This window comes from Fringilla coelebs (assembly GCF_963513975.1).
Source record: "Fringilla coelebs genome assembly, chromosome: 38".
NCBI lineage: Eukaryota > Metazoa > Chordata > Aves > Passeriformes > Fringillidae > Fringilla > Fringilla coelebs.
In genome coordinates, this window is record NC_140064.1 from 703565 (window position 1) to 728710 (window position 25146).

The 25146-nt window shown below is 58.0% G+C and overlaps 1 protein-coding gene across 3 annotated transcripts in view; it reads right to left on the minus strand.

Moving 5' to 3' along the window:
- Positions 1 to 261: 261 nt before the first annotated feature.
- POLR2A (RNA polymerase II subunit A) overlaps positions 262 to 25146 on the minus strand; it is a 50073-nt gene continuing 25188 nt past the window's right edge. For 2 of the 3 annotated variants that reach the window (XM_084224466.1, XM_084224467.1), the window contains 15 exons: positions 24190 to 24373; positions 19353 to 19488; positions 18652 to 18687; positions 17199 to 17304; positions 14512 to 14717; positions 12042 to 12266; positions 10417 to 10663; positions 9246 to 9346; positions 9052 to 9156; positions 8565 to 8747; positions 7401 to 7604; positions 5296 to 5482; positions 4470 to 4583; positions 3801 to 3950; positions 262 to 2674 (listed from right to left, as the gene is read on the minus strand). In XM_084224466.1, coding sequence (XP_084080592.1) covers positions 1518 to 2674; positions 3801 to 3950; positions 4470 to 4583; positions 5296 to 5482; positions 7401 to 7604; positions 8565 to 8747; positions 9052 to 9156; positions 9246 to 9346; positions 10417 to 10663; positions 12042 to 12266; positions 14512 to 14717; positions 17199 to 17304; positions 18652 to 18687; positions 19353 to 19488; positions 24190 to 24373 — 3341 coding nt within the window. In that variant the 3' untranslated portion in view covers positions 262 to 1517. Of the gene's footprint in view, positions 2675 to 3800; positions 3951 to 4469; positions 4584 to 5295; positions 5483 to 7400; positions 7605 to 8564; positions 8748 to 9051; positions 9157 to 9245; positions 9347 to 10416; positions 10664 to 12041; positions 12267 to 14511; positions 14718 to 17198; positions 17305 to 18651; positions 18688 to 19316; positions 19489 to 24189; positions 24374 to 25146 lie in introns of all 3 variants that reach the window. The other variant, XM_084224465.1, reaches the window with a different exon arrangement.

Consider the following 25146-nt stretch of genomic DNA (forward strand, 5'->3'; position numbering starts at 1 on the left):
CAAAATTCCTCGAAATTCGCTTCCCCTCCCCCACAACAACCCCAAAAAGTGAAAACAGCAAAATAAAGGGGGGTGGGGGAGGGGCAAAGGCCCCGCCCCAAACCCCCACAACCGCCACCAATGAACGCCCCCCTCCCCCACCTCCCTCCCCCTCCTCATTAACGAACCCCATAAATTACAAACCCCCCCCCCAGCCCCCCAAAATCGGTGGGGGGGGCTCCCATGCCTGCCCCTCCCCCACCCCAACTGGGGGTGTCCCCGTCGACTTGGGGGTCACCCCAAATTCAAGGGTCAGAGACTGATTTGGGGATCAACCCCCCAATTTAGGGGTTTCACCCCAATTTAGGGGTTTCACCCCAATTTCGGGGTTCCCCCCATTTAGGGGTCTCCCCCAATTTAGGGGTCAGCCCCAGTTTGGGGGTTGCCCCCTCTGAACTTTGGGGTCCCCCAAAAGTTCAATTCAGGGGTTCCCCCTCAAACTTGAGCATCTCTCCAACTTCGGGGGTGACCCCAATTTTGGGGTGACCCCAATGTGGCCACCACCACCCTTTGGTGTCACCCCAACAGTCTGGGGGGACCTGGGGGGTGACAACAGCCCCGTCCCCACCGGACCTTGGGGGTGACACCCCCAACCCCCTTTGGGGGTGACAACCCTGTCACCACTGGGAATTGGGGTCACCCCCAATATCTGTGGGGCTGGGGGGGGTGACAACCCCATTCCCATGGAAACTCGGGTGTCACCCCAACCTATAGAGGTTTTTTGGGGGTGACAACCCCATTCCCATGGAAACTCGGGTGTCACCCCAACCTGTAGAGGTTTTTTGGGGATGACAACCCCATTCCCATGGAAACTTGGGTGTCACCCCCACAGCCAGTTTTGGGTTTTTGGGGTGACACCCCCGACCCCATTTCAGTGGGGGAGGGGTCCGAGTGGGGGGACGACGCCGTTCCTGTGTAAATTTTGGGGTCACCCCCACGGCCTGTGGGGTTTGGGGGTGACAACAACCCCGACCCCATCAGAATTTGGGGGTTCAGGGGGTGACACCCCCAACCCCGTATCCATGTGGGTGTTTGGGGGGTGACAACCAGTGCATCCCCAAATCAACTTGGGGGTCACCCCCACAGCCTGTGGGGTTTGGGGGTGACAACAACCCCATCCCCAAATCCATGTGGGGTTTTTGGGGGTGACAACAACCCCATCCCTTTGTCAATCTGGGGGTCACCCCCGCAGCCTGGGGGGGTTTTTTGGGGGTTGCCACCCCCATCCCCACACGGATCTGGGGGTCACCCCCACGGCCGGGGGGGGGGTTTTGGGGGGTGCCACCCCCATCCCCACACGGATCTGGGGGTCACCCCCACGGCCTGTGAGGTTTGAGGGTGACAACAACCCTGTCCCCATACTGATGAGGGGTTTTTGGGGTGACAACAACCCCACGCCCACACGGATCTGGGGGTCACCCCCGCGGCCTGGGGGGGTTTTTTGGGGGGTGCCAGCCCCGCCCCCACAGGCCGACCCCTCAGTTGTCGTCATCGCTGTCGTCGGGGCTGATGGCCGGGCTGGTGAGGCTGTAGGTGGGCGACGTGGGGCTGTAGCCGGGGGACGTGGGGCTGTACGTGGAGCCCTTGGGTGACGTGGGGCTGTAGGTGGGCGAGGTGGGGCTGTACTTGGGCGAGGTGGGGCTGTAGGTGGGCGAGGTGGGGCTGTACTTGGGCGACGTCGGGGTGTAGACGGGCGAGGTGGGGCTGTAGGTGGGCGAGGTGGGGCTGTACTTGGGCGTGGTGGGGCTGTAGGTGGGAGAGGTGGGGCTGTACTTGGGGGACGTGGGGCTGTACTTGGGCGAGGTGGGGCTGTACTTGGGTGAGGTGGGGGTGTACTCGGGGGAGCTGGGGCTGTAGCTGGGGCTGGTCGGGGTGTACTTGGGGGACGTGGGGCTGTAGCTGGGGCTGCTGGGGCTGTAGCTGGGGCTGCTGGGGGTGTAGGTGGGTGACTGCGGGGTGTAGCGGGGGCTGGATGGGCTGTAACTGGGAGAGGTGGGGCTGTAACTGGGGGAAGTGGGGCTGTAACTGGGAGAGGTGGGGCTGTAGTTGGGCGAGGTTGGGGTGTAGTTGGGGCTGGTGGGGCTGTAACTGGGAGAGGTGGGGCTGTAACTGGGAGAGGTCGGGGTGTAGTTGGGGCTGGTGGGGCTGTAGTTGGGCGAGGTGGGGCTGTAACTGGGAGAGGTGGGGCTGTAACTGGGTGAGGTGGGGCTGTAACTGGGCGATGTGGGGCTGTAACTGGGAGAGGTGGGGCTGTAGCTCGGCGAGGTCGGGCTGTAACTGGGAGAGGTGGGGCTGTAACTGGGAGATGTTGGGCTGTAACTGGGCGAGGTGGGGCTGTAGCTGGGTGAGGTGGGGCTGTAGCTCGGGGACGTGGGGCTGTAGCTCGGGGACGTGGGGCTGTAACTGGGCGAGGTCGGGCTGTAGCTGGGCGAGGTGGGGCTGTAGCTGGGAGAGGTGGGGCTGTAACTGGGCGAGGTGGGGCTGTAGTTGGGCGAGGTGGGGCTGTAACTGGGCGAGGTGGGGCTGTAGCTGGGAGAAGTGGGGCTGTAGCTGGGGCTCTGTGGGGTGTAGCCCCCCGGCGACCGCGGCTCGTAGGCGGGGGACGTCGGGCTGTAGCTGGGGGACATGGCCCCACCTGCGGAGAGGGGACACGGGGGTCAGGAGGGTGTTAGGAGGGGTGGTGGGGGTGTTGTAAAGGGGTGTGAGGCCCTTTGAGGTGTTGTTCGGGTGTTGTGGGGCTGTTGGTGGTGTTGGGGGGTCCCTTTGAGGTGCTGTTCAGGTGCTACGGGGCTGTTTTGGGGTGTTTCAGTGGATTTTGGGGTGTTGTTAGAGGTTACAGGGTGTTTGGGGTTATTTTAGAGGTATTTTAGGGTGTTGTTAGAGGTGATAGGGTGTCCTGCGGGTGTTTCAAGGTATTTTAGGGTGTCACAGGACGTTTGGGGTGTTTCAGTGCGTTGTTAGGGGTTATGGTTGTTTTAGGGTTATTTTCGGAACATTTTAGGGTGTTTTGGGGTGTTTCAGTGTGCTTCGGGTGTTGTCGGAGGTTACATGGTGTCCTACAGGTATTTTTGGGTTATTTCAGGGTATTTTAGGGTGTTTTGGGTGTTGTTGGAGGTTACAGGGTGTCTTACAGGTAGTTTTGGGTTATTTCAGGGTATTTTAGGGTGTTTTGGTGTGTTTCAGTGTGTTTTGGGTGTTGTCAGAGCTTACAGGGTGTCTTACAGGTAGTTTTGGGTTATTTCAGGGTGTTTTAGGGTGTTTTGGGTGTTGTTGGAGTTACATGGTATCTTACAGGTATTTTTTGGTTATTTCAGAGAATTTTAGGGTGTTTTGGTGTGTTTCAGTGTGTTTTGGGTGTTGTCGGAGGTTACATGGTGTCCTACAGCTATTTTTGGGTTATTTCAGGCTATTTTAGGGTGTTTTGGGTGTTGTCAGAGGTTACAGGGTGTCTTACAAGTATTTTTGGGTTATTTCAGGGTATTTTAGGGTGTTTGGGGTGTTTCAGTGTGTTTCGGGTGTTGTCAGAGGTTACAGGGTGTCTTACAAGTAGTTTTGGGTTATTTCAGAGTATTTTTGGGTGTTTTGGGTGTTGTTGGAGGTTACAGGGTGTCTTACAGCTATTTTTGGCTTATTTCAGGGTATTTTAGGATGTTTTGGGGTGTTTCAGTGTGTTTCGGGTATTGTCGGAGGTTACAGGGTGTCCTACAGCTATTTTGGGGTTATTTCAGGGTATTTTGGGGTGTTTTTGGGGCCGTACTCACCGGGGGAGGGGATGTAGGGGCTGGAGGGGCCGGGTGACCCCGGCGAGCCGGGCGTGGGTGACCAGGCTGGGGAGTAGCCGGGGCTGAACCCGGAGGCGTCGGAGGCGGCGCTGGGGGAGAACCCGGCCCCACCCGGGGTCATGCCGCTGCCTGTGGGGCAAAAGGGGGTCAGGGGGACACCAAACCCAACCCAGGACCCCAAAACCACCCCCAAATACAGCCCAGGACCCCAAAACCACCCCCAAATGCAACCTGGCCTCGCTTGGTGTCATGCCACTGCCTGTGGGGGAAAAGGGGGTCAGGGGGGACACCAAAACCAGCCCAGGACCCCAAAACCACCCCCAAATACAACCCAGCCCTGCCTGGGGTCATGCCACTGCCTGTGGGGCAAAAGGGGGTCAGGGAGACCCCAAAACCAGCCCAGGACCCCAGAACACAACCTGAGACCCCAAAACCAGCCCCAAATCCAGCCTGAGACCCCAAAACCACCCCCAAACACAAGCCAGCCCCATCCTGCTGCCTGTGGGGAAAAAGGGGGTCAGGGGGACCCCTCATCATCCCCAATTCACCCCAGGACACCCCAAAATTCCCCCACAGCCATCCCAGTGACCCCCATTTTACCCCAGACCCCTCCCAGTCCATCCCAGTCCCTCCCAGTGCCCCACTCACCCACGCTGGGGGACCAGGCGCCGTAGGCCGGGGTGGCCCCCTGGTTCCAGGGGGTCATGGCCGGGGACATCCCCCCCATGGGGCTGGGGGCCGAGCCGAAGAACATCCCCGTGGCTGTGGAGAGAGCGGGGTCAGGGGCACCCCCAAACTGGGGGGACCCCAAAATATGGGGACATCAACATCAGGGGGGCACCAACATCTGGGGGCATCCCACAATCTGGGATACTCTAAAATCCGGGGGACATCAACATCTGGGGGACATCAAAATCTGGTGACATCAACATCTGGGGGACATCAAAATCTGGGGAACCCCAAAATCTGGGGGATACCAACGAGTGACGGACCCCAAAATCTGGGCAATCCCAAAATCTGGGGGGCACCAACATCAGGGGAACCCCAAAACCTGGGGGACATCACCATCAGGGGGACATCACCATCGGGGGGACACCAACATCTGGTGGACATCAACATCTGGGGGACACCAGGTGACCAGGGCTGGGACATGGAGGTGGCCACGGTGACATCAGAGGTCTTTGTGCCACCACCACCCTTGGGGTGTCCCCAACTCCTCCCTCGTAGGATCCAGTCCCGATGAACCCCAAAATCTGCACGGACCCCCAACTCTGAGGCTGTCCCCTCTTGCCATGGGACACCCAGGACTGGCCAATGACCACCATGACCTTGAAGGTCTTTGTGCCACCACCACCCTCGGGGTGTCCCCAGCTGCTCCTGGAGGAACCCGGCCACCATTCCCAGGGGGTGTCCCCATTTTCCCAGGGGTTGTCCCCAGGGCTCTGGGGGTGTCCCCAGGGTTTCGGGGACTCACGGCCGCCGACGCCGAGGCCGGGCAGGGCGCTGGGGATCTCCATGCCGTGCTTGCACTTCTCGGCATCCAGCAGGAGGTCGAAGCAGCCGGTGCCGGCCGGGGCCAGCTGGCCCAGCATGATGTTCTCGGACACGCCCTTCATGGGGTCGCTCTCCCCGTGGGCAGCTGCCTCCATCAGGACATCGACCTGAGTGGGGGGGACACCCCAGAATCAGCTTCAACCTTTAAATGTCCTTCTTGAACCCCAAATCCTATAAAATGTCCACATGTCCACAGAGTCCCCCATTCCCAGCCCCCAAACCCCATTCCCTCCCCATTCCCATTCCCATCCCCATCCCAAACCTTGTTCCCACCCCAAACCCCATTCCCACCCCGTTGTCCCCACTGTCCCTTCACCGTCTCCTCGAAGGAGCACTCCATGAGGAGCCTGGAGTCCTGGAGGTTCCCAAACCCCATTCCCACCCCAATCCCCCATTCCCAAACCCTGCTCCCACCCCAAATCCCATTCCCAAACACCAATTCCCTTTCTCAAACCCCTGTTCCCCTTTGTCCCCATCATCCCCGCACCATCTCCTCGAAGGAGCACTTCATCAGGGGCCCAGTGTCCTGGCAGTTCCCAAACCCCATTCCCCATTCCCAATTCCCAAACCCCAATTCCCATTGTCCCCACTGTCCCCGCACCATCTCCTCGAAGGAGCACTCCATCAGGGGCCCGGTGTCCTGGCAGTTCCCAAACCCCAATTCCCATTGTCCCCATTGTCCCCGCTGTCCCCTCACCGTGTCCTCGAAGGAGCACTCCATGAGGAGCCCAGTGTCCTGGCAGTTCCCAAACCCCAATTCCCATTGTTCCCATTCCCATTCCCAATCCCCACTGTCCCCTCACCGTCTCCTCAAAGGAGCACTTCATCAGGGGCCCGGTGTCCTGGCGGTTCCCAAACCCCAATTCCCATTCCCAATTCCCATTGTTCCCAATTCCCATTGTTCCCAATTCCCATTCCCAATCCCCGCCGTCCCCTCACCGTCTCCTCAAAGGAGCACTCCATCAGGGGCCCGGTGTCCTGGCAGTTCCCAAACCCCAATTCCCATTCCCAATTCCCATTGTTCCCAATTCCCATTGTCCCCGCTGTCCCCGCTGTCCCCTCACCGTCTCCTCGAAGGAGCACTCCACGAGGGGCCCGGTGTCCTGACAGTTCCCAATTCCCAAACCCCAATTCCCATTCCCAATTCCCATTGTCCCCGTTGTCCCTGCTGTCCCCTCACCGTCTCCTCGAAGGAGCACTCCATGAGGAGCCCGGTGTCCTGGCAGTTCCCAAACCCCAATTCCCATTGTCCCCGCTGTCCCCTCACCATCTCCTCGAAGGAGCACTCCATCAGGGGTCCAGTGCCCTGGCAGTTCCCAATTCCCAAACCCCAATTCCCATTCCCAATTCCCAAACCCCAATTCCCATTCCCAATTCCCATTGTCCCCGTTGTCCCCGCTGTCCCCTCACCGTCTCCTCGAAGGAGCACTTCATCAGGGGCCCGGTGTCCTGGCAGTTCCCAAGCCCCATTTCCCCATTCCCAATTCCCAAACCCCAATTCCCATTCCCAATTCCCGCTGTCCCCTCACTGTCTCCTCGAAGGAGCACTCCATCAGGGGCCCGGTGTCCTGGCAGTTCCCAAACCCCAATTTCCATTCCCAATTCCCAATGTCCCCGTTGTCCCCGCCGTCCCCTCACCGTCTCCTCAAAGGAGCACTTCATCAGGGGCCCGGTGTCCTGGCAGTTCCCAAACCCCAATTCCCATTCCCAATTCCCACTGTTCCCATTCCCAATTCCCACTGTCCCCGCTGTCCCCGCTGTCCCCTCACCGTCTCCTCGAAGGAGCACTTCATCAGGGGCCCGGTGTCCTGGCAGCTCCCAAGTCCCAAACCCCAATTCCCATTCCCAACTCCCATTGTCCCCGTTGTCCCCACTGTCCCCGCTGTCCCCTCACCGTCTCCTCGAAGGAGCACTTCATCAGGGGCCCGGTGTCCTGGCGGTTCCCAATTCCCAAACCCCAATTCCCATTCCCAATTCCCAAACCCCAATTCCCATTCCCATTCCCAATCCCCGCTGTCCCCTCACCGTCTCCTCGAAGGAGCACTTCATCAGGGGCCCGGTGTCCTGCCGGTTGACGCCGTGCCGGGTGATGGCCATCAGGTGTCCCCGCGAGGTCATGGTGTCGCACAGCAGCGCCAGGTGCCGGTAGTTGACGTAGGAGCCGTCGAAGGAGATGACGTGGTAGAGCTCCCGCTCCAGCGCCTTCCGCACCGCCTCGATGCCCAGAACCTGCAGGGCCACAAATCCCAGCATGGGGAGGGAATCCCCAAATCCAGGGGGTGGGAATTCCTGAGATCCACAGCTTTGAGAATTCCCAAGTCCAGGGGGTGGGAATCCCAATTTCAGGGGTTGGGAATGCCCAAAATCCAGGGATCCATGAGCCCCAAAATCCATGGGTTGGGAAATCCCAAAATCAGGGGGTGGGAAATCCCGAAATCCAGGGATCCACAAATCCCAAAATCCAGGGGTTGGGAAATCCCAAAATCCAGGGGTTGGAAATCCCCAAAATCCAGGGATCCCATCACCTGGGGACCCAGGTGTCCCTCACACCCCAGGTGTCCCAGGTGACTCACGGTGAAGGGTCCCCACCATGAGGACCATGATGTCCCTCAAACCCCAGCCCAGGTGTGTCCCCAGGTGAAGATCCCCACAATGAGGACCATGATGTCCCTCACCCCCCAGCTGTGTCCCTCCCCCCCAGGTGTGTCCCAGCCCAGGTGACTCACGGTGAAGATCTCCACCATGAGGACCATGATGTCCCCCACCCCCCAGGTGTGTCCCTCCCTCCCCAGGTGTGTCCCTCACCCCCCAGGTGACTCACAGTGAAGATCTCCACGAGCCCCCAGGTGTGTCCCTCCCCCCCAGATGTGTCCCTCAGCCCCAGGTGTGTCCCTCCCCCCCAGGTGTGTCCCAGCCCAGGTGACTCACGGTGAAGATCTCCACCATGAGGACCATGACGTCCCTCAGCCCCAGGTGTGTCCCACCCCCCCAGGTGTATCGTGTCCCAGCCCAGGTGACTCATGGTGAAGATCCCCACCATGAGGACCATGATGTCCCTCATCCCTAGCTGTGTCCCACCCCCCCAGGTGTGTCCCAGCCCAGGTGACTCACGGTGAAGATCTCCACGAGCCCCCAGGTGTGTCCCCCCCCGCCCCGCCCAGGTGTGTCCCACCCCCCCAGGTGACTCACGGTGAAGATCTCCACGATGTCGTTGGACGTGGTGCGCACGGGGTCCACGTCCTTCTCGCTCAGCACGCGCATCAGGCTGACGCCGTCGGTCTCCAGGATCCACTCCTGGAGGGCCTTGAACTCCCCGTCCTCGGTGATGATGATCTTCTTCTTGTTGTCCGTCTGTGGCAGGTGCATGTACACCTGGGCAGGTGGGGACAGGTGTCACCATGGTGTCACCATGGCTGTCCCACTAAAGGTCTCTTGGAACCTCCTAGAAGTCTCCATGGAGAGCTCCTGATGCTCCTCAAGATCCACCTGCAGATCTTGAACCCTCCGAGCACCCACCCAAAGACCTCCTCAGGTGCCCACAGGTGTAACCAGGGACCTTCTAAAGGTCTTCTGGAACCTTCTAGAGATTACCACGGAGCTCTCCAGCTAACTCTGGGGACCTCCCATCCCTTCATGGACCCCCCCAGGTGTCCCCAAGCCCCCCAGGTGTCCCCACCTTGCTGATCTGCTCGATGCCCTGCAGGGTCATGTCCGTCAGCATGTTAGACTCGATGCAGCGCAGGAAGACATCGTCATCCATCTTGTCCACCACCTCCTCCTCCTGGGGACACAGTGGGACACAGGTGACGCCAGGGCCACCCCAGGTGTCCCCTGAGGTGTCCCCTGAGGTGTCCCCAGGTCCCTGCCCACCTCCTGCATCTTGTTCTCGTCGCTGTTCATGATGCGGATGCGCAGCACCAGCTTCTCGGCGTTGTCGTCGTTGAAGATGCAGTTGAGGTCGTCACCGAAGCCTGGGAGGGGACACGGGGTGGGGACAGGGTCACCTCTGAGGTCACAGCACCCAAGGAACCTCCAAGGTGTCCCCAAAGATCTGCCAGGAACTCCCAAAGTTCCTCCCAGAATTCCTTGAAGAGCCCTCAGATGCCTTCAAGGGTCACCCAAGAGCCTCAAAACTCCTCAGATGCCCTCAGAACTCATCTAGGTCACCTCAAACCCATTCCAGGTCCCACAAACACCTCCCAAACGCCCTCAGAACCCCCCAAAAGCTCATCAGATGCCCTCAAACCTCCCCCAAATCACCTCAAACCCCCTCCAGGTCCCTTAGAAGCTGCTCAAATGCCTTCAAAACCTCATCCAAGTCACCTCAAAACCCCTCCAGGTCCCCAAAACCTCCTCAGACCAACTCAAACCTCCTCCAGGTGCCCCAAAACCTCTGCAGACACCCTCAAACCTCCTCCAAATCCCCTCAAACCCCCTCCAGGTCCCACAAACACCCCCCAAACCCCCTCAGAACCCCCCAAAACCTCCTCAGACCAACTCAAACCTCCTGCAAATCCCCTCAAACCCCCTCCAGGTGCCCCAAAACCTCCTCAGACCAACTCAAACCTCCTCCAAATCACCTCAAACCCCCTCCAGGTCCCCCAAAACCTCCTCAGACACCCTCAAACCTCCTCCAAATCCTCTCAAACCCTCTCCAGATCCCCTAAAAGCTCCTCAAACACCCTTAAACCTCCTCCATGTCACCTCAAACCCCCTCCAGGTGCCCCAAAACCTCCTCAGACCAACTCAAACCTCCTCCAAATCCTCTCAAACCCTCTCCAGATCCCCTAAAAGCTCCTCAAACACCCTTAAACCTCCTCCATGTCAACTCAAACCCCCTCCAGGTCCCCCAAAACCTCCTCAGACCAACTCAAACCTCTCCCATGTCACCTCAAACCCCCTCCAGGTCCCACAAACACCCCCCAAACCCCCTCAGGACCCCCCAAAACCTCCTCAGACCAACTCAAACCTCCTCCAAATCCCCTCCAACCCCCTCCAGCTGCCCCAAATCCTCCCCAAACCCCCCCAAACCCCCGCCCACCGGCGTTGATCTTCTCGGCGATCTGCTCCATGGTCAGCTTGCGGTCGGTCATGTGCTTGCGGTCCAGCTCGACGCGCAGCAGCCACGGCGAGATGCGGCTGACGTCGAAGTCGGGCATCTCGTAGTAGACGTTGACCCACTCCTGGTCCTCGGCCACCACCGTGCTCTGAGGGTTGGGGTCGTAGTAGATGGCGGTGTTGGCCGTCACCTTGCGCAGCGTGGTGTGCTCCAGGCGGCACAGGATGTCCTGGGGACAGGGGACAGTCAGGGGACATTGGGGACAGGCAGGGGACATGGGGACATGGAGGGGACATTGGGGACATGAGGAACAGTCAGGGGACATGGGGACATGGAGGGGACAGAGGGACATTGGGTGTGGTGTGCTCCAGGCAGCACAGGATGTCCTGGGGACACAGGGACAGTCAGGAGATATGGGGACAGGCAGGGGACATTGGGGACATGGGCAGTGTGGTGTGCTCCAGGCGGCACAGGATGTCCTGGGGACACGGGGACAGTCAGGGGACATTGGGGACAGGCAGGGGACAGAGGGACATTGGGGACATGGAGGACATGGGGACAGTCAGGGGACATGGGGAGTGTGGTGTGCTCCAGGCGGCACAGGATGTCCTGGGGACGTGGGGACAGTCAGGGGACATGGGGACAGTCAGGGGACACTGGGGACATGGAGGGGACAGAGAGACATTGGGGACATGGAGGACATGGGGACAGTCAGGGGACATTGGGGACATGGGCAGCGTGGTGTGCTCCAGGCGGCACAGGATGTCCTGGGGACGCGGGGACAGTCAGGAGACATGGGGACAGTCAGGGGACATTGGGTGTGGTGTGCTCCAGGCGGCACAGGATGTCCTGGGGACATGAGGACAGTCAGGGGACATTGGGGACATGGAGGACATAGGGTCAGTCAGGGGACACTCGGGACATGAGGACTGTGGTGAGCTCTAGGTGGCACAGGATGTCCTGGGGACAAGGGGACAGTCAGGGGACACTGGGGACATGGAGGGGACAGAGGGACATTGGGGACATGGGGAGTGTGGTGTGCTGCAGGTGGCACAGGATGTCCTGAGGGGAGATGGGACAGGGACACAGGAACATGGAAGACACGGGGACACAAACCCACAGGGCCACCACAGGGACGTGAAGCCACCACATGGCCGTGGGGACAAGGAGGTCACACAAAGCCACAGGGCCACCACAGGGCCACAAAGCCATGGAGCCACCACAGGGCTGTGGGGACAAGGAGGGGACACAAAGCCACCACAGGGTTGTGGGGACACAAAGCCACAGGGCCACCACAGAGACGTGAAGCCACCACAGGGCTGTGGGGACAAAGAGGCCACACAAAGCCACAGGGCCACCACAGGGACGTGAAGCCACCACAGGGCTGTGGGGACAAGGAGGTCACACAAAGCCACAGGGCCACCACAGGGACGTGAAGCCATGGAGCCACCACAGGGCCATGGGGACAAGGAGGTCACACAAACCCACGGGGCCACCACAGGGACACGAAGCCATAAAGCCACCACACAGCTGTGGGGACAAGGAGGTCACACAAACCCACGGGGCCACCACCCCAGCCCAGCCCAGCCGCTGTCCCCAGGTGCCACCTTGGCGCGCTCGGCGTCGCGGGCGCTCTGGCCCAGCAGGAAGACGGTGAGCGACGGCGTCTTGGGCTTCTTGGAGATGTTGATGAGCTCCTTGAGGCGGGGGACGCCCAGGGTGACGTTCTTGGCCGACACCCCCGCGTAGTGGAAGGTGTTGAGGGTCATCTGCGTGGCCGGCTCGCCCAGCGACTGCGCGGCCAGCGCGCCCACCATCTCCCCAGGGTGGGCCTGAGGGGACACGGGGACAGCAGTGTCACAACCCCAGAGTGACCCCAAACCATCTCCCAGGGTGGGCCTGAGGGGACACGGGGACAGCAGTGTCACAGCGGGGTCACCAAACCCCACAGTGACCCCAAACCATCTCCCCAGGGTGGGCCTGAGGGGACACGGGGACAGCAGAGTGTGACAGTGGGGACATCAAACCCCAGAGTGACCCCAAACCCCCCAGAATGACCCCAAACCCCCCCAGAATGACCCCAAACCCCTCCTCACAATAGCCTGGTTGAACTTGGACTCGATCTCGCCCAGTAGCCAACTCAAGGCACCTCCAGATCTGACCCCAAACCCCCAAATACTGACCCCAAACCCCCCAAGGATGACCCCAAACCCCCCAAGGATGACCCCAAACCCCCCAAGGATGACCCCAAACCCCCCCAGAATGACCCCAAATCCCGCAGATCTGACCCCAAACCCCTCCTCACGATGGCCTGGTTGAACTTGGACTCGATCTCGCCCAGCAGCCAGTCGAAGGTACCCCAAATACTGACCCCAAATCCCCAAATACTGACCCCAAATCCCCCCCAAACACCCCAGAATGACCCCAAACCCCCCCAGAATGACCCCAAACCCCCAAATGCTGACCCCAAACCCCCCAGAATGACCCCAAACCCCCCAGAATGACCCCAAACCCCCCCAGAATGACCCCAAACCCCCAAATGCTGACCCCAAACCCCCCAGAATGACCCCAAACCCCCCAGAATGACCCCAAACCCCTCCTCACGATGGCCTGGTTGAACTTGGACTCGATCTCGCCCAGCAGCCAGTCGAAGGTACCCCAAACCCCCCAAGGATGACCCCAAATCTACCCAAACACCCCAGAATGACCCCAAATCCCCCAGAATGACCCCAAACCCCTCCTCACGATGGCCTGGTTGAACTTGGACTCGATCTCGCCCAGCAGCCAGTCGAAGGTACCCCAAATACTGACCCCAAACCCCCCAAGGATGACCCCAAACCCCCCAAGGATGACCCCAAACCCCCCAGATCTGACCCCAAGCCCCCCAAACCCGTCCTCACGATGGCCTGGTTGAACTTGGACTCGATCTCGCCCAGCAGCCAGTCAAAGGTACCCCAAATACTGACCCCAAACCCCCAAATACTGACCCCAAACCCCCAAATACTGACCCCAAATCCACCCAAACCCCAAAGGATGACTCCAAACCCCCAAGGATGACCCCAAATCCCCCCCAAACCCCCCAGAATGACCCCAAACCCCCCAGAATGACCCCAAACCCCTCCTCACGATGGCCTGGTTGAACTTGGACTCGATCTCACCCAGCAGCCAGTCGAAGGTACCCCAAATACTGACCCCAAACCCCCAAGGATGACCCCAAACCCCCCCAAACCCCCCAGGATGACCCCAAACCCCTCCTCACGATGGCCTGGTTGAACTTGGACTCGATCTCGCCCAGCAGCCAGTCGAAGGTACCCCAAATACTGACCCCAAACCCCCCAAGGATGACCCCAAACCCCCCAGAATGACCCCAAACCCCCCAGATCTGACCCCAAACCCCTCAAACCCCTCCTCACAATGGCCTGGTTGAACTTGGACTCGATCTCGCCCAGCAGCCAGTCGAAGGCACCCCAAATACTGACCCCAAATCCACCCAAATCCCCCAAGGACGACCTCAAATCCCGCCCAAACCCCCAAATACTGACCCCAAACCCCCCAGATCTGACCCCAACCCCCTCCTCACGATGGCCTGGTTGAACTTGGACTCGATCTCGCCCAGCAGCCAGTCGAAGGTACCCCAAATACTGACCCCAAACCCCCAAATACTGACCCCAAACCCCCCAAAGACGACCCCAAATCCCCCCCAAACACCCCAGAATGACCCCAAACCCCCCAGATCTGACCCCAAGCCCCCCAAACCCCTCCTCACGATGGCCTGGTTGAACTTGGACTCGATCTCGCCCAGCAGCCACTCGAAGGTACCCCAAATACTGAACCCAAACCCCCCAAATACTGACCCCAAACCCCCCAAATACTGACCCCAAATCCCCCCCAAACCCCCCAGATCTGACCCCAACCCCCTCCTCACGATGGCCTGGTTGAACTTGGACTCGATCTCGCCCAGCAGCCAGTCGAAGGCACCCCAAACCCCCCAAGGATGACCCCAAATCTACCCAAACACCCCAGAATGACCCCAAATCCCCCCCAAACCCCCCAGAATGACCCCAAACCCCTCCTCACGATGGCCTGGTTGAACTTGGACTCGATCTCGCCCAGCAGCCAGTCGAAGGCCTCCCCGCTGAGCCGGAACTCCTCCACCATGCGGCGGCTGCAGAGCGTGGAGCGCAGGTGGATGTTGAAGAGCAGCGTGGCGTTCTCCTGCGCCTGCCGGCTCAGGGGATCCTCCCCGTTGACGATCACCAGCTTGCGGCTCAGCTCCTTCACCCCTGCGGGACACACAGCTCACACCGGGCTCCCAGGGAATGGTCCTGGGGTCCCCAAACCCATCACAGCTTCCTGAGGGGCTCAAGGAGATCCAGAACCTTCCAGAGCATCTCCAAACCCATCACAGCTTCCTGAGGGGCTCAAAGATCTCCAGAACCTTCCTGAGATACTCAAAGATCTCCAGAACATTCCTGAGGGACCCCAGACCCATCACAGCTTCCTGAGGGGCTCAAAGATCTCCAGAACCTTCCTGAGGGATTCAAAGATCTCCAGAACCTTCCTGAGAGGCTCAAAGATCTCCAGAACCTTCCTGAGAGGCACAAGGATCTCCAGAACCTTCCTGAGGGGCACAAGGATCCCCAGAACTTTCCTGAGGGACCCCAGACCCATCACAGCTTCCTGAGGGGCTCAAAGATCTCCAGAACCTTCCTGAGATACTCAAAGATCTCCAGAACATTCCTGAGGGACCCCAGACCCATCACAGCTTCCTGAGGGGCTCAAAGATCTCCAGAACCTTCCTGAGGGATTCAAAGATCTCCAGAACCTTCCTGAGAGGCTCAAAGATCTCCAGAACCTTCCTGAGGGACCCCAAACCCATCACAGCTTCCTGAGGGGCTCAACGAGCTCCAGAACCTTCCTGAGGGGCTCAAGGATCCCCAGAACCTTCCTGAGGGACCCCAGACCCATCACAGCTTCCTGAGGGGCTCAAGGACCTCCAGAACCTTCCAGAGCATCTCCAAACTCATCACAGCTTCCTGAGGGATTCAAATATCTCCAGAACCTTCCTGAGGGACCCCAAACCCATCACAGCTTCCTGAGGGGCTCAAGGACCTCCAGAACCTTCCAGAGCATCTCCAAACCCATCACAGCTTCCTGAGAGGCTCAAAGATCTCCAGAACATTCCTGAGAGACCCCAAACCCATCACAGCTTCCTGAGGGGCTCAAAGATCTCCAGAACCTTCCTGAGGGACCCCAAACCCATCACAGATTCCTGAGGGGCTCAAGGACCTCCAGAACCTTCCAGAGCATCTCCAAACCCATCACAGCTTCCTGAGAGGCTCAAAGATCTCCAGAACATTCCTGAGAGACCCCAAACCCATCACAGCTTCCTGAGGGGCTCAAAGATCTCCAGAACCTTCCTGAGGGACCCCAAACCCATCACAGATTCCTGAGGGGCTCAAGGACCTCCAGAACCTTCCAGAGCATCTCCAAACCCATCACAGCTTCCTGAGAGGCTCAAGGATCTCCAGAACCTTCCTGAGGGACCCCAGACCCATCACAGCTTCCTGAGGGGCTCAAAGAGCTCTAGAACCTTCCTGAGGGACCCCAAACCCATCACAGCTTCTGAGGGGCTCAAGGACATCCAGAACCTTCCTGAGGGGCTCAAAGAGCTCCAGAACCTTCCAGAGAACCTCCAAACCCATCACAGATTCCTGAAGGGCTCAAGGACTTCCAGAACCTTCCAGAGCATCTCCAAACCCACCACAGCTTCCTGAGGGGCTCAAGGATCTCCAGAACCTTCCTGAGGGTCCCCAAACCCATCACAGATTCCTGAGGGGCTCAAGGAGCTCCAGAACCTTCCAGAGCATCTCCAAACTCATCACAGCTTCCTGAGGGACTGAAGGATCTCCAGAACCTTCCTGAGAGACCCCAGACCCATCCTGAGGGCCCCCAGAACCTTCCTGAGGGGCTCAAGGATCTCCAGAACCTTCCTGAGGGACCCCAAATACATCACAGCTTCCTGAGGGGCTCAAGGACCTCCAGAACATTCCTGAGGGACCCCAAATACATCACAGCTTCCTGAGGGGCTCAAGGACCTCCAGAACCTTCCAGAGCATCTCCAAACTCATCACAGCTTCCTGAGGGATTCAAAGATCTCCAGAACCTTCCTGAGGGACCCCAAACCCATCACAGCTTCCTGAGGGGCTCAAGGATCTCCAGAACCTTCCAGAGAGATCCCAAACTCATCACAGCTTCCTGAGGGGCTCAAGGACCTCCAGAACCTTCCTGAGGGATTCAAAGATCTCCAGAACATTTTTGGGGGCTCAAAGATCTCCAGAACCTTCCTGAGATATTCAAAGATCTCCAGAACCTTCCAGAGCATCTCCAAACCCATTACAGCTTCCTGAGGGGCTCAAGGATCTCCAGAACCTTCCTGAGAGACCCCAAACCTATCACAGCTTCCTGAAGGGCTCAAGGATCTCCAGAACCTTCCTGAGGGGCTCAAGGACCTCCAGAACCTTCCTGAGGGACTCAAGGATCTCCAGGACCTTCCTGAGGGACCCCAAACCCATCACAGCTTCCTGAGGGGCACAAGGATCTCCAGAACCTTCCTGAGGAACTGAAGGATCTCCAGAACCTTCCTGAGGGGCACAAGGATCTCCAGAACCTTCCTGAGGGGCACAAGGATCTCCAGAACCTTCCTGAGGGGCTCAAGGATCTCCAGAACCTTCCAGAAGGACCCAGACCCCGGCCCCACTCACCCTCCACCACCTTGACCGGGTGCAGGTCCGAGGGCAGCCGGGAGTTGATGTGGAAAATCTTCTGCGCGTTCCAGATCATGCGGAGCAGGTTACAGGGGAGCACCACCTGGGGAGACAGGAACCCCAAAAACGGGGTCAGCACCCCAAAAACGGGGTCAGCACACCAAAAACGGGGTCAGCACCCCAAAACGGGGTCAGCACCCCAAAAACGGGGTCAGCGCCCCAAAAACAGGGGGACAGGAACCCCAAAACGGGGTCAGCACACCAAAAACGGGGGGAAAGAGCCCTAAAAATGGGGTCAGCACCCCAAACGGGGTCAGAACCCAAAAAAAGGGGGGAGAGGAACCCCAAAACGGGGTCAGAACCCCAATAATGGGGGGGAGAGGAACCCCAAAACGGGGTCAGCGCCCCAAAAATGGGGTCAGCACCCCAAAAATGGGGGGAAAGAGCCCCAAAAACGGGGTCAGCACCCCAAAAACGGGGGGAGAGGAACCCCAAACCGGGGTCAGCACCCCAAAAATGGGGGGAAAGAGCCCCAAAAACAGGGTCAGCACCCCAAAAATGGGGAGAGAGGAACCCCAAAACGGGGTCAGTGCCCCAAAAATGGGGGGAAAGAGCCCCAAAAACAGGGTCAGAGCCCCAATAATGGGGGGGAGAGGAACCCCAAAACAGGGTCAGCAGCCCAAAAACGGGGGGAAGAACCCCAAAACAGGGTCAGCACCCCAAAACGGGGTCAGAACCCAAAAAAAGGGGGAGACAGGAAGCACAAAACGGGGTCAGCGCCCCAAAACCAGGGGGTCAGAACCCCAAAACGGGGTCAGCACCCCAAAAACGGGGTATCTCAGTGGGGTTTTGGGGTATCTCAATGGGGTTTTGCTGTGCCCCAGGTGTTTCTGGGGTATCTCAGTGGGGGTTTGGGGTACCTCAGTGGGGTTTTGGGGTATCTCAGTCAGGTTTTGGGGTATCTCGGTTGGATTTTGGGGTATCTCAGTCAGGTTTTGGGGTATCTCAGTGGGGTTTTGGTGTGCCCCAGGTGTTTCTGGGGTGGGTTTTGGTGTCACCTTGCTGTCCCCGGTGGGGAAGATGACCCTGAGGACCTCCCTGCACCCCAAAAAGAGGAATTTGGGATGTTTTGGGTGGATTTTGGGGTATCTCAGTCAGGTTTTAGGGTATCTCAGTCAGGTTTTGGGGTGCCCCAGGTGTTTTGGGGATCTCAGTTGGGTTTTGGGGTATGTCAGTCAGGTTTTGGGGTATCTCAGTCAGGTTTTGGGGTATCTCGGTTGGGTTTTGGGGTATCTCACTTGGGTTTTGGGGTATCTCAGTCAGGTTTTGGTGTGCCCCAGGTGTTTTTGGGGTATCTCAGTGGGGTTTGGGGTATCTCAGTAGGGTTTTAGGGTATCTCAGTCAGGTTTTGGTGTGCCCCAGGTGTTTTTGGGGTGGGTTTTGGTGTCACCTTGCTGTCCCCCGTGGGGAAGATGACCCTGAGGACCTCCCTGCACCCCAAAAAGAGGAATTTGGGATGCTCTGGGTGGATTTGGGGGTATCTCAGTGGGGTTTTGGGGTATCTCAGTGGGGTTTTGGGGTATCTCAGTGGGGTTTGGGGTATCTCAGTCAGGTTTTGGGGTATCTCAGTCAGGTTTTGGAGTATTTCAGTCAGGTTTTGGGGTATCTCGGTTGGGTTTTGGGGTATCTCAGTGGGGTTTTGCTGTGCCCCAGGTGTTTTTGGGGTATCTCAGTGGGGTTTTGGGGTATCTCGGTGGGGTTTTGGGGTATCTTGGTGGGGTTTTGGGGTATCTCAGTCAGGTTTTGGGGTATCTCGGTGGGGTTTGGGGTATCTCGGTGGGGTTTTGGGGTGCCCCAGGTGTTTCTGGGGTGGGTTTTGGTGTCACCTTGCTGTCCCCGGTGGGGAAGATGACCCTGAGGACCTCCCTGCACCCCAAAAAGAGGAATTTGGGATGTTCTGTGTGGATTTTGGGGTATCTCAGTGGGGTTTTGGAGTATCTCAGTCAGGTTTTGGGGTATCTCAGTGGGGTTTTGGGGTATCTCAGTTGGGTTTTGGGGTATCTCAGTGGGGTTTTGGGGTGCCCCAGGTGTTTTTGGGGTGGGTTTTGGTGTCACCTTGCTGTCCCCAGTGGGGAAGATGACCCTGAGGACCTCCCTGTCCTCCCTCATGCGGTCGAACTCGCGCTCCAGCTCGTTCTGGATGTGGGCGTTGGACAGGATGTCCTTGACCAGCTCCTCCTGCAGCGTCCGGCGCAGCGCCCGCTCGTTGGTGTAGTCAAACTTGAACCTGTGGGGACACGGGGACACCTCAGGGACATCCAGGGGACACCTCAGGGACATCCAGGGGACACCCAAGTGCCACCCACGTCAGGCTGGAGAAGCTCGGGGACACCGAAGGAGCCGGGCCGTGTTGGGTAGGAGAAGGTTGGGGACATCAAAAGGTGACCAAAGTTTGGGAGGAGAAGGTTGGGGACACCAATGTGGGTCCCCATTTGGGGTGGAAGAGGGTGGGGACATCAAAATGTCACCCGGGTTGGGCTGGAGCAGCTTGGGGACACCCAGGTGTCACCCAGATTAGGGAGGAGCCACTTGAAGACCCCAAAACGTCCCCAGTTCCTGGAAGGAGCCACTTGGGGACCTCAAGATGGGTCTGAAACCTTGGAAGGAGCCACCTGGAGACCCCAAAATGTCCCCAACTCCCATTTGAAGACCTCAAGATGTCCCCAACTCCTTTGAAGACCCCAAAACGTCCCCAACTCCCACTTGAAGACCCCAAGATGTCCCCAACTCCTTTGAAGACCCCAAAACATCCCCAACTCCCACTTGAAGACCCCAAGATGTCCCCACTCTTTTGAAGACCCCAAGATGTCCCCAGCTCCTTTGAAGACCCCAAAGTGTCCCCAACTCCTTTGAAGACCCCAAGACGTTCCTCACTCCTTTGAAGACCCCAAGATGTCCCCACTCTTTTGAAGACCCCAAAATGTTCCCAACTCCCATTTGAAGACCCCAAGATGTCCCCAACTCCTTTGAAAACCCCAAAGTGTCCCCAACTCCCACTTGAAGACCCCAAAGTGTCCCCAACTCCTGTTTGAAGTCCCCAAAATATCCCCAACTCCTCTGAAGACCCCAAGAAGTTCCTCACTTGTTTGAAGACCCCAAGACGTCCCCAATTCCCGTGTCAAGACCCCAAGATCTCCCCAACTCCTCTGCAGACCCCAAGATGTCCCCACTCTTTTGAAGACCCCAAAACGTCCCCAACTCCCATTTGAAGACCCCAAGATGTCCCCACTCCTTTGAAGACCCCAAGATGTCCCCAACTCCCATTTGAAGACCCCAAGATGTCCCCAACTCCCATTTGAAGACCCCAAGACGTTCCTCACTCCTCTGAAGACCCCAAGATGTCCCCACTCTTTTGAAGACCCCAAGATGTCCCCAACTCCTCTGAAAACCCCAAAGTGTCCCCAAGTCCTTTGAAGACCCCAAGACATTCCTCACTCTTTTGAATACCCCAAGATGTCCCCAACTCCTTTGAAGACCCCAAGATGTCCCCAACTCCCTTTTGAAGACCCCAAGATGTCCCCAACTCCCATCTGAAGACCCCAAGATGTCCCCAACTCCCACTTGAAGACCCCAAGAAGTTCCTCACTCCTCTGAAGACCCCAAGATGTCCCCAATTCCCACTTGAAGACCCCAAGATGTCCCCAACTCCCATCTGAAGACCCCAAGATGTCCCCAACTCCCATTTGAAGACCCCAAGATGTCCCCAACTCCTTTGAAGACCCCAAGATGTTCCTCACTCGTTTGAAGACCCCAAAGTGTCCCCAACTCCTGTTTGAAGTCCCCAAAATATCCCCAGCTCCTCTGAAGACCCCAAGAAGTTCCTCACTCGTTTGAAGACCCCAAGACGTCCCCAATTCCCGTGTCAAGACCCCAAGACGTTCCTCACTCCTCTGAAGACCCCAAGATGCTCCCCAACTCCCATTTGAAGTCCCCAAAGTGTCCCCAACTCATTTGAAGACCCCAAGATGTCCCCAACTCCCATTTGAAGACCCCAAGATGTCCCCAACTCCTCTGAAGACCCCAAGATGTCCCCAACTCCCATTTGAAGACCCCAAGATGTCCCCAACTCCCATTTGAAGACCCCAAAACGTCCCCAACTCCCATTTGAAGACCTCAAAGTGTCCCCAACTCCTTTGAAGACCCCAAGACGTTCCTCACTCGTTTGAAGACCCCAAGACGTCCCCAATTCCCGTGTCAAGACCCCAAGATCTCCCCAACTCCTCTGAAGACCCCAAAGTGTCCCCAACTCCTTTGAAGACCCCAAGACGTTCCTAATTCCCACTTGAAGACCCCAAGATGTCCCCAACTCCCATCTGAAGACCCCAAGATGTTCCCAGCTCCTTTGAAGTACTCAAAATATCCCCAACTCCTCTGAAGACCCCAAGACGTCCCCAATTCCCGTGTCAAGACCCCAAGATGTCCCCAACTCCCATTTGAAGACCCCAAAGTGTCCCCAACTCCTTTGAAGACCCCAAGACGTTCCTCACTCCTTTGAAGACCCTGAGGTGTCCCCAACTCCCACTTGAAGACCCCAAGACGTCCCCAATTCCCGTGTCAAGACCCCAAGATGTCCCCAACTCCTCTGAAGACCCCAAAATGTCCCCAACTCCCATGTGAAGACCCCAAGATGTCCCCACTCTTTTGAAGTCCCCAAGATGTCCCCAACTCCCATTTGAAGACCTCAAGACATCCCCTCTCTTTTGAAGACCCCAAGATGTCCCCAACTCCTCTGCAGACCCCAAGATGTCCCCAACTCCCATTTGAAGACCCCAAGATGTCCCCAACTCCTTTGAAGACCCCAAGATGTCCCCAACTCCCATTTGAAGACCCCAAGATGTCCCCAACTCCCATTTGAAGACCCCAAGATGTCCCCAACTCCCACTTGAAGTCCCCAAGATGTCCCCAACTCCCATCTGAAGACCCCAAGATGTTCCCAGCTCCTTTGAAGTACTCAAAATATCCCCAACTCCTCTGAAGACCCCAAGACGTCCCCAATTCCCGTGTCAAGACCCCAAGATGTCCCCAACTCCCACTTGAAGACCTCAAAGTGTCCCCAACTCCTCTGAAGACCCCAAGATGTCCCCAACTCCCATTTGAAGACCCCAAGATGTCCCCAACTCCCATTTGAAGACCCCAAAACGTCCCCAACTCCCATTTGAAGACCTCAAAGTGTCCCCAACTCCTTTGAAGACCCCAAGACGTTCCTCACTCGTTTGAAGACCCCAAGACGTCCCCAATTCCCGTGTCAAGACCCCAAGACGTTCCTCACTCCTCTGAAGACCCCAAGATGCTCCCCACTCCTCTGAAGACCCCAAAATGTCCCCAACTCCCATGTGAAGACCCCAAGATGTCCCCACTCTTTTGAAGTCCCCAAGATGTCCCCAACTCCCATCTGAAGACCCCAAGATGTCCCCACTCTTTTGAAGACCTCAAGATGTCCCCAACTCCTCTGCAGACCCCAAGATGTCCCCAACTCCCATTTGAAGACCCCAAGATGTCCCCAACTCCCATTTGAAGACCCCAAGACGTTCCTCACTCCTTTGAAGACCCCAAGACGTCCCCAACTCCTCTGCAGACCCCAAGATGTCCCCACTCCTTTGAAGACCCCAAGACGTCTCCAACTCCTCTGAAGACCCCAAAACGTCCCCAACTCCCATGTGAAGACCCCAAGACGTCCCCACTCTTTTGAAGTCCCCAAGATGTCCCCAACTCCCATTTGAAGACCCCAAAGTGTCCCCAACTCCCATCTGAAGACCTCAAAGTGTCCCCAACTCCCACGTGAAGACCCCAAAATGTCCCCAACTCCCATTTGAAGACCCCAAGATGTCCCCAACTCCTTTGAAGACCCCAAAACGTCCCCAACTCCCACTTGAAGACCCCAAGATGTCCCCAACTCCTTTGAAGACCCCAAAACATCCCCAACTCCCACTTGAAGACCCCAAGATGTCCCCACTCTTTTGAAGACCCCAAAATGTTCCCAACTCCCATTTGAAGACCCCAAGATGTCCCCAACTCCTTTGAAAACCCCAAAGTGTCCCCAACTCCCACTTGAAGACCCCAAAGTGTCCCCAACTCCTGTTTGAAGTCCCCAAAATATCCCCAACTCCTCTGAAGACCCCAAGAAGTTCCTCACTTGTTTGAAGACCCCAAGACGTCCCCAACTCCCATTTGAAGACCCCAAGATCTCCCCAACTCCTTTGAAGACCCCAAAGTGTCCCCAACTCCCATCTGAAGACCCCAAGACGTTCCTCACTCCTCTGAAGACCCCAAGATGTCCCCACTCCTTTGAAGACCCCAAGATGTCCCCAACTCCCATCTGAAGACCCCAAGACGTTCCTCACTCCTCTGAAGACCCCAAGATGTCCCCACTCCTTTGAAGACCCCAAGATGTCCCCAACTCCCATTTGAAGACCCCAAAGTGTCCCCAACTCCCATCTGAAGACCTCAAAGTGTCCCCAACTCCCACGTGAAGACCCCAAGATGTCCCCAACTCCCATTTGAAGTCCCCAAGATGTCCCCACTCTTTTGAAGACCCCAAGATGCCCCCAACTCCCATGTGAAGACCCCAAGATGTCCCCACTCTTTTGAAGTCCCCAAGATGTCCCCAACTCCCATTTGAAGACCTCAAGACATCCCCTCTCTTTTGAAGACCCCAAGATGTCCCCAACTCCTCTGCAGACCCCAAGATGTCCCCAACTCCCATTTGAAGACCCCAAGATGTCCCCAACTCCCATTTGAAGACCCCAAAGTGTCCCCAACTCCTTTGAAGACCCCAAAACGTCCTCAACTCCTTTGAAGACCCCAAGATGTCCCCACTCTTTTGAAGTCCCCAAGACGTCCCCAACTCCCGGGACGAGCCCCTCCATGACCCCACCCCGGCCCCCGCCCCGCCCCGGGCCGTGTCCCCCGCGTCCCCCCCGGCCCTCACTTCTTCTCGAAGGCCTTGTTGGAGGGTTTGAGGGTGGCCAGGTTCTGGAACTCGACGCTCTCCCCGGCCAGCCCGTCCTCGCCGTAGCGCAGCTGCACCACCTGGTTGATGGAGTTCCTGACCGTGGCGTCGTACTTGACCATCACCGACTCCATGGACTTGATCAGCCGCCGCTGGATGTACCCTGAGGGGTGGGCAGGGGTCAGGGGGCACCTGGGCAGGGTCTGGGGGGCTCCAGGAGGCATCTGGGGAGGGTTTGGGGGTCTCCAGGGGGCATCTGGGGAGGGTCTGGGGGTCTCCAGGAGGCATCTGAGATGGGTTTGGGGATCCTGGAGACATCTGGGGAGGGTTTGGGGTCATCAAGAAGCATCTCAGGAGGGTTTGGGGGTCTCCAGGGGGCATCTAGGGAGGGTCTGGGGGTCTCCAGGGGGCATCTGGGGAGGGTTTGGGGATCCTGGAGGCATCTCGGAGGGGTTTGGGGATCCTAGAGGCATCTGGGGAGGGTCTGGGGGTCTCCAGGGGGCATCTGAGCAGGGTCTGGGGGTCTCCAGGGGGCATCTGGGGAGGGTCTCAGGGTCTCCAGGGGGCATCTGAGATGGGTTTGGGGATCCTGGAGACATCTGGGGAGGGTTTGGGGTCTTCAAGAAGCATCTGGGGAGGGTTTGGGGGTCTTCAGGGGGCATCTGAGATGGATTTGGGGATCCTGGAGGCATCTCGGAGGGGTTTGGGGATCCTAGAGGCATCTGGGGAGGGTCTGGGGGTCTCCAGAGGACATCTGGGATGGGATTGGGGATCCTGGAGGCATATGGAGAGGGTTTGGGGTCTCCAGGGTCCATCTGGGGAGGGTTTGGGGATCCTGGAGGCATCTGGAGAGGGTCTGGGGTCTCCAGGGTCCATCTGAGATGGGTTTGGAGATCCTGGAGGCATCTGGGGAGGGTCTGGGGATCTCCAGAAGGC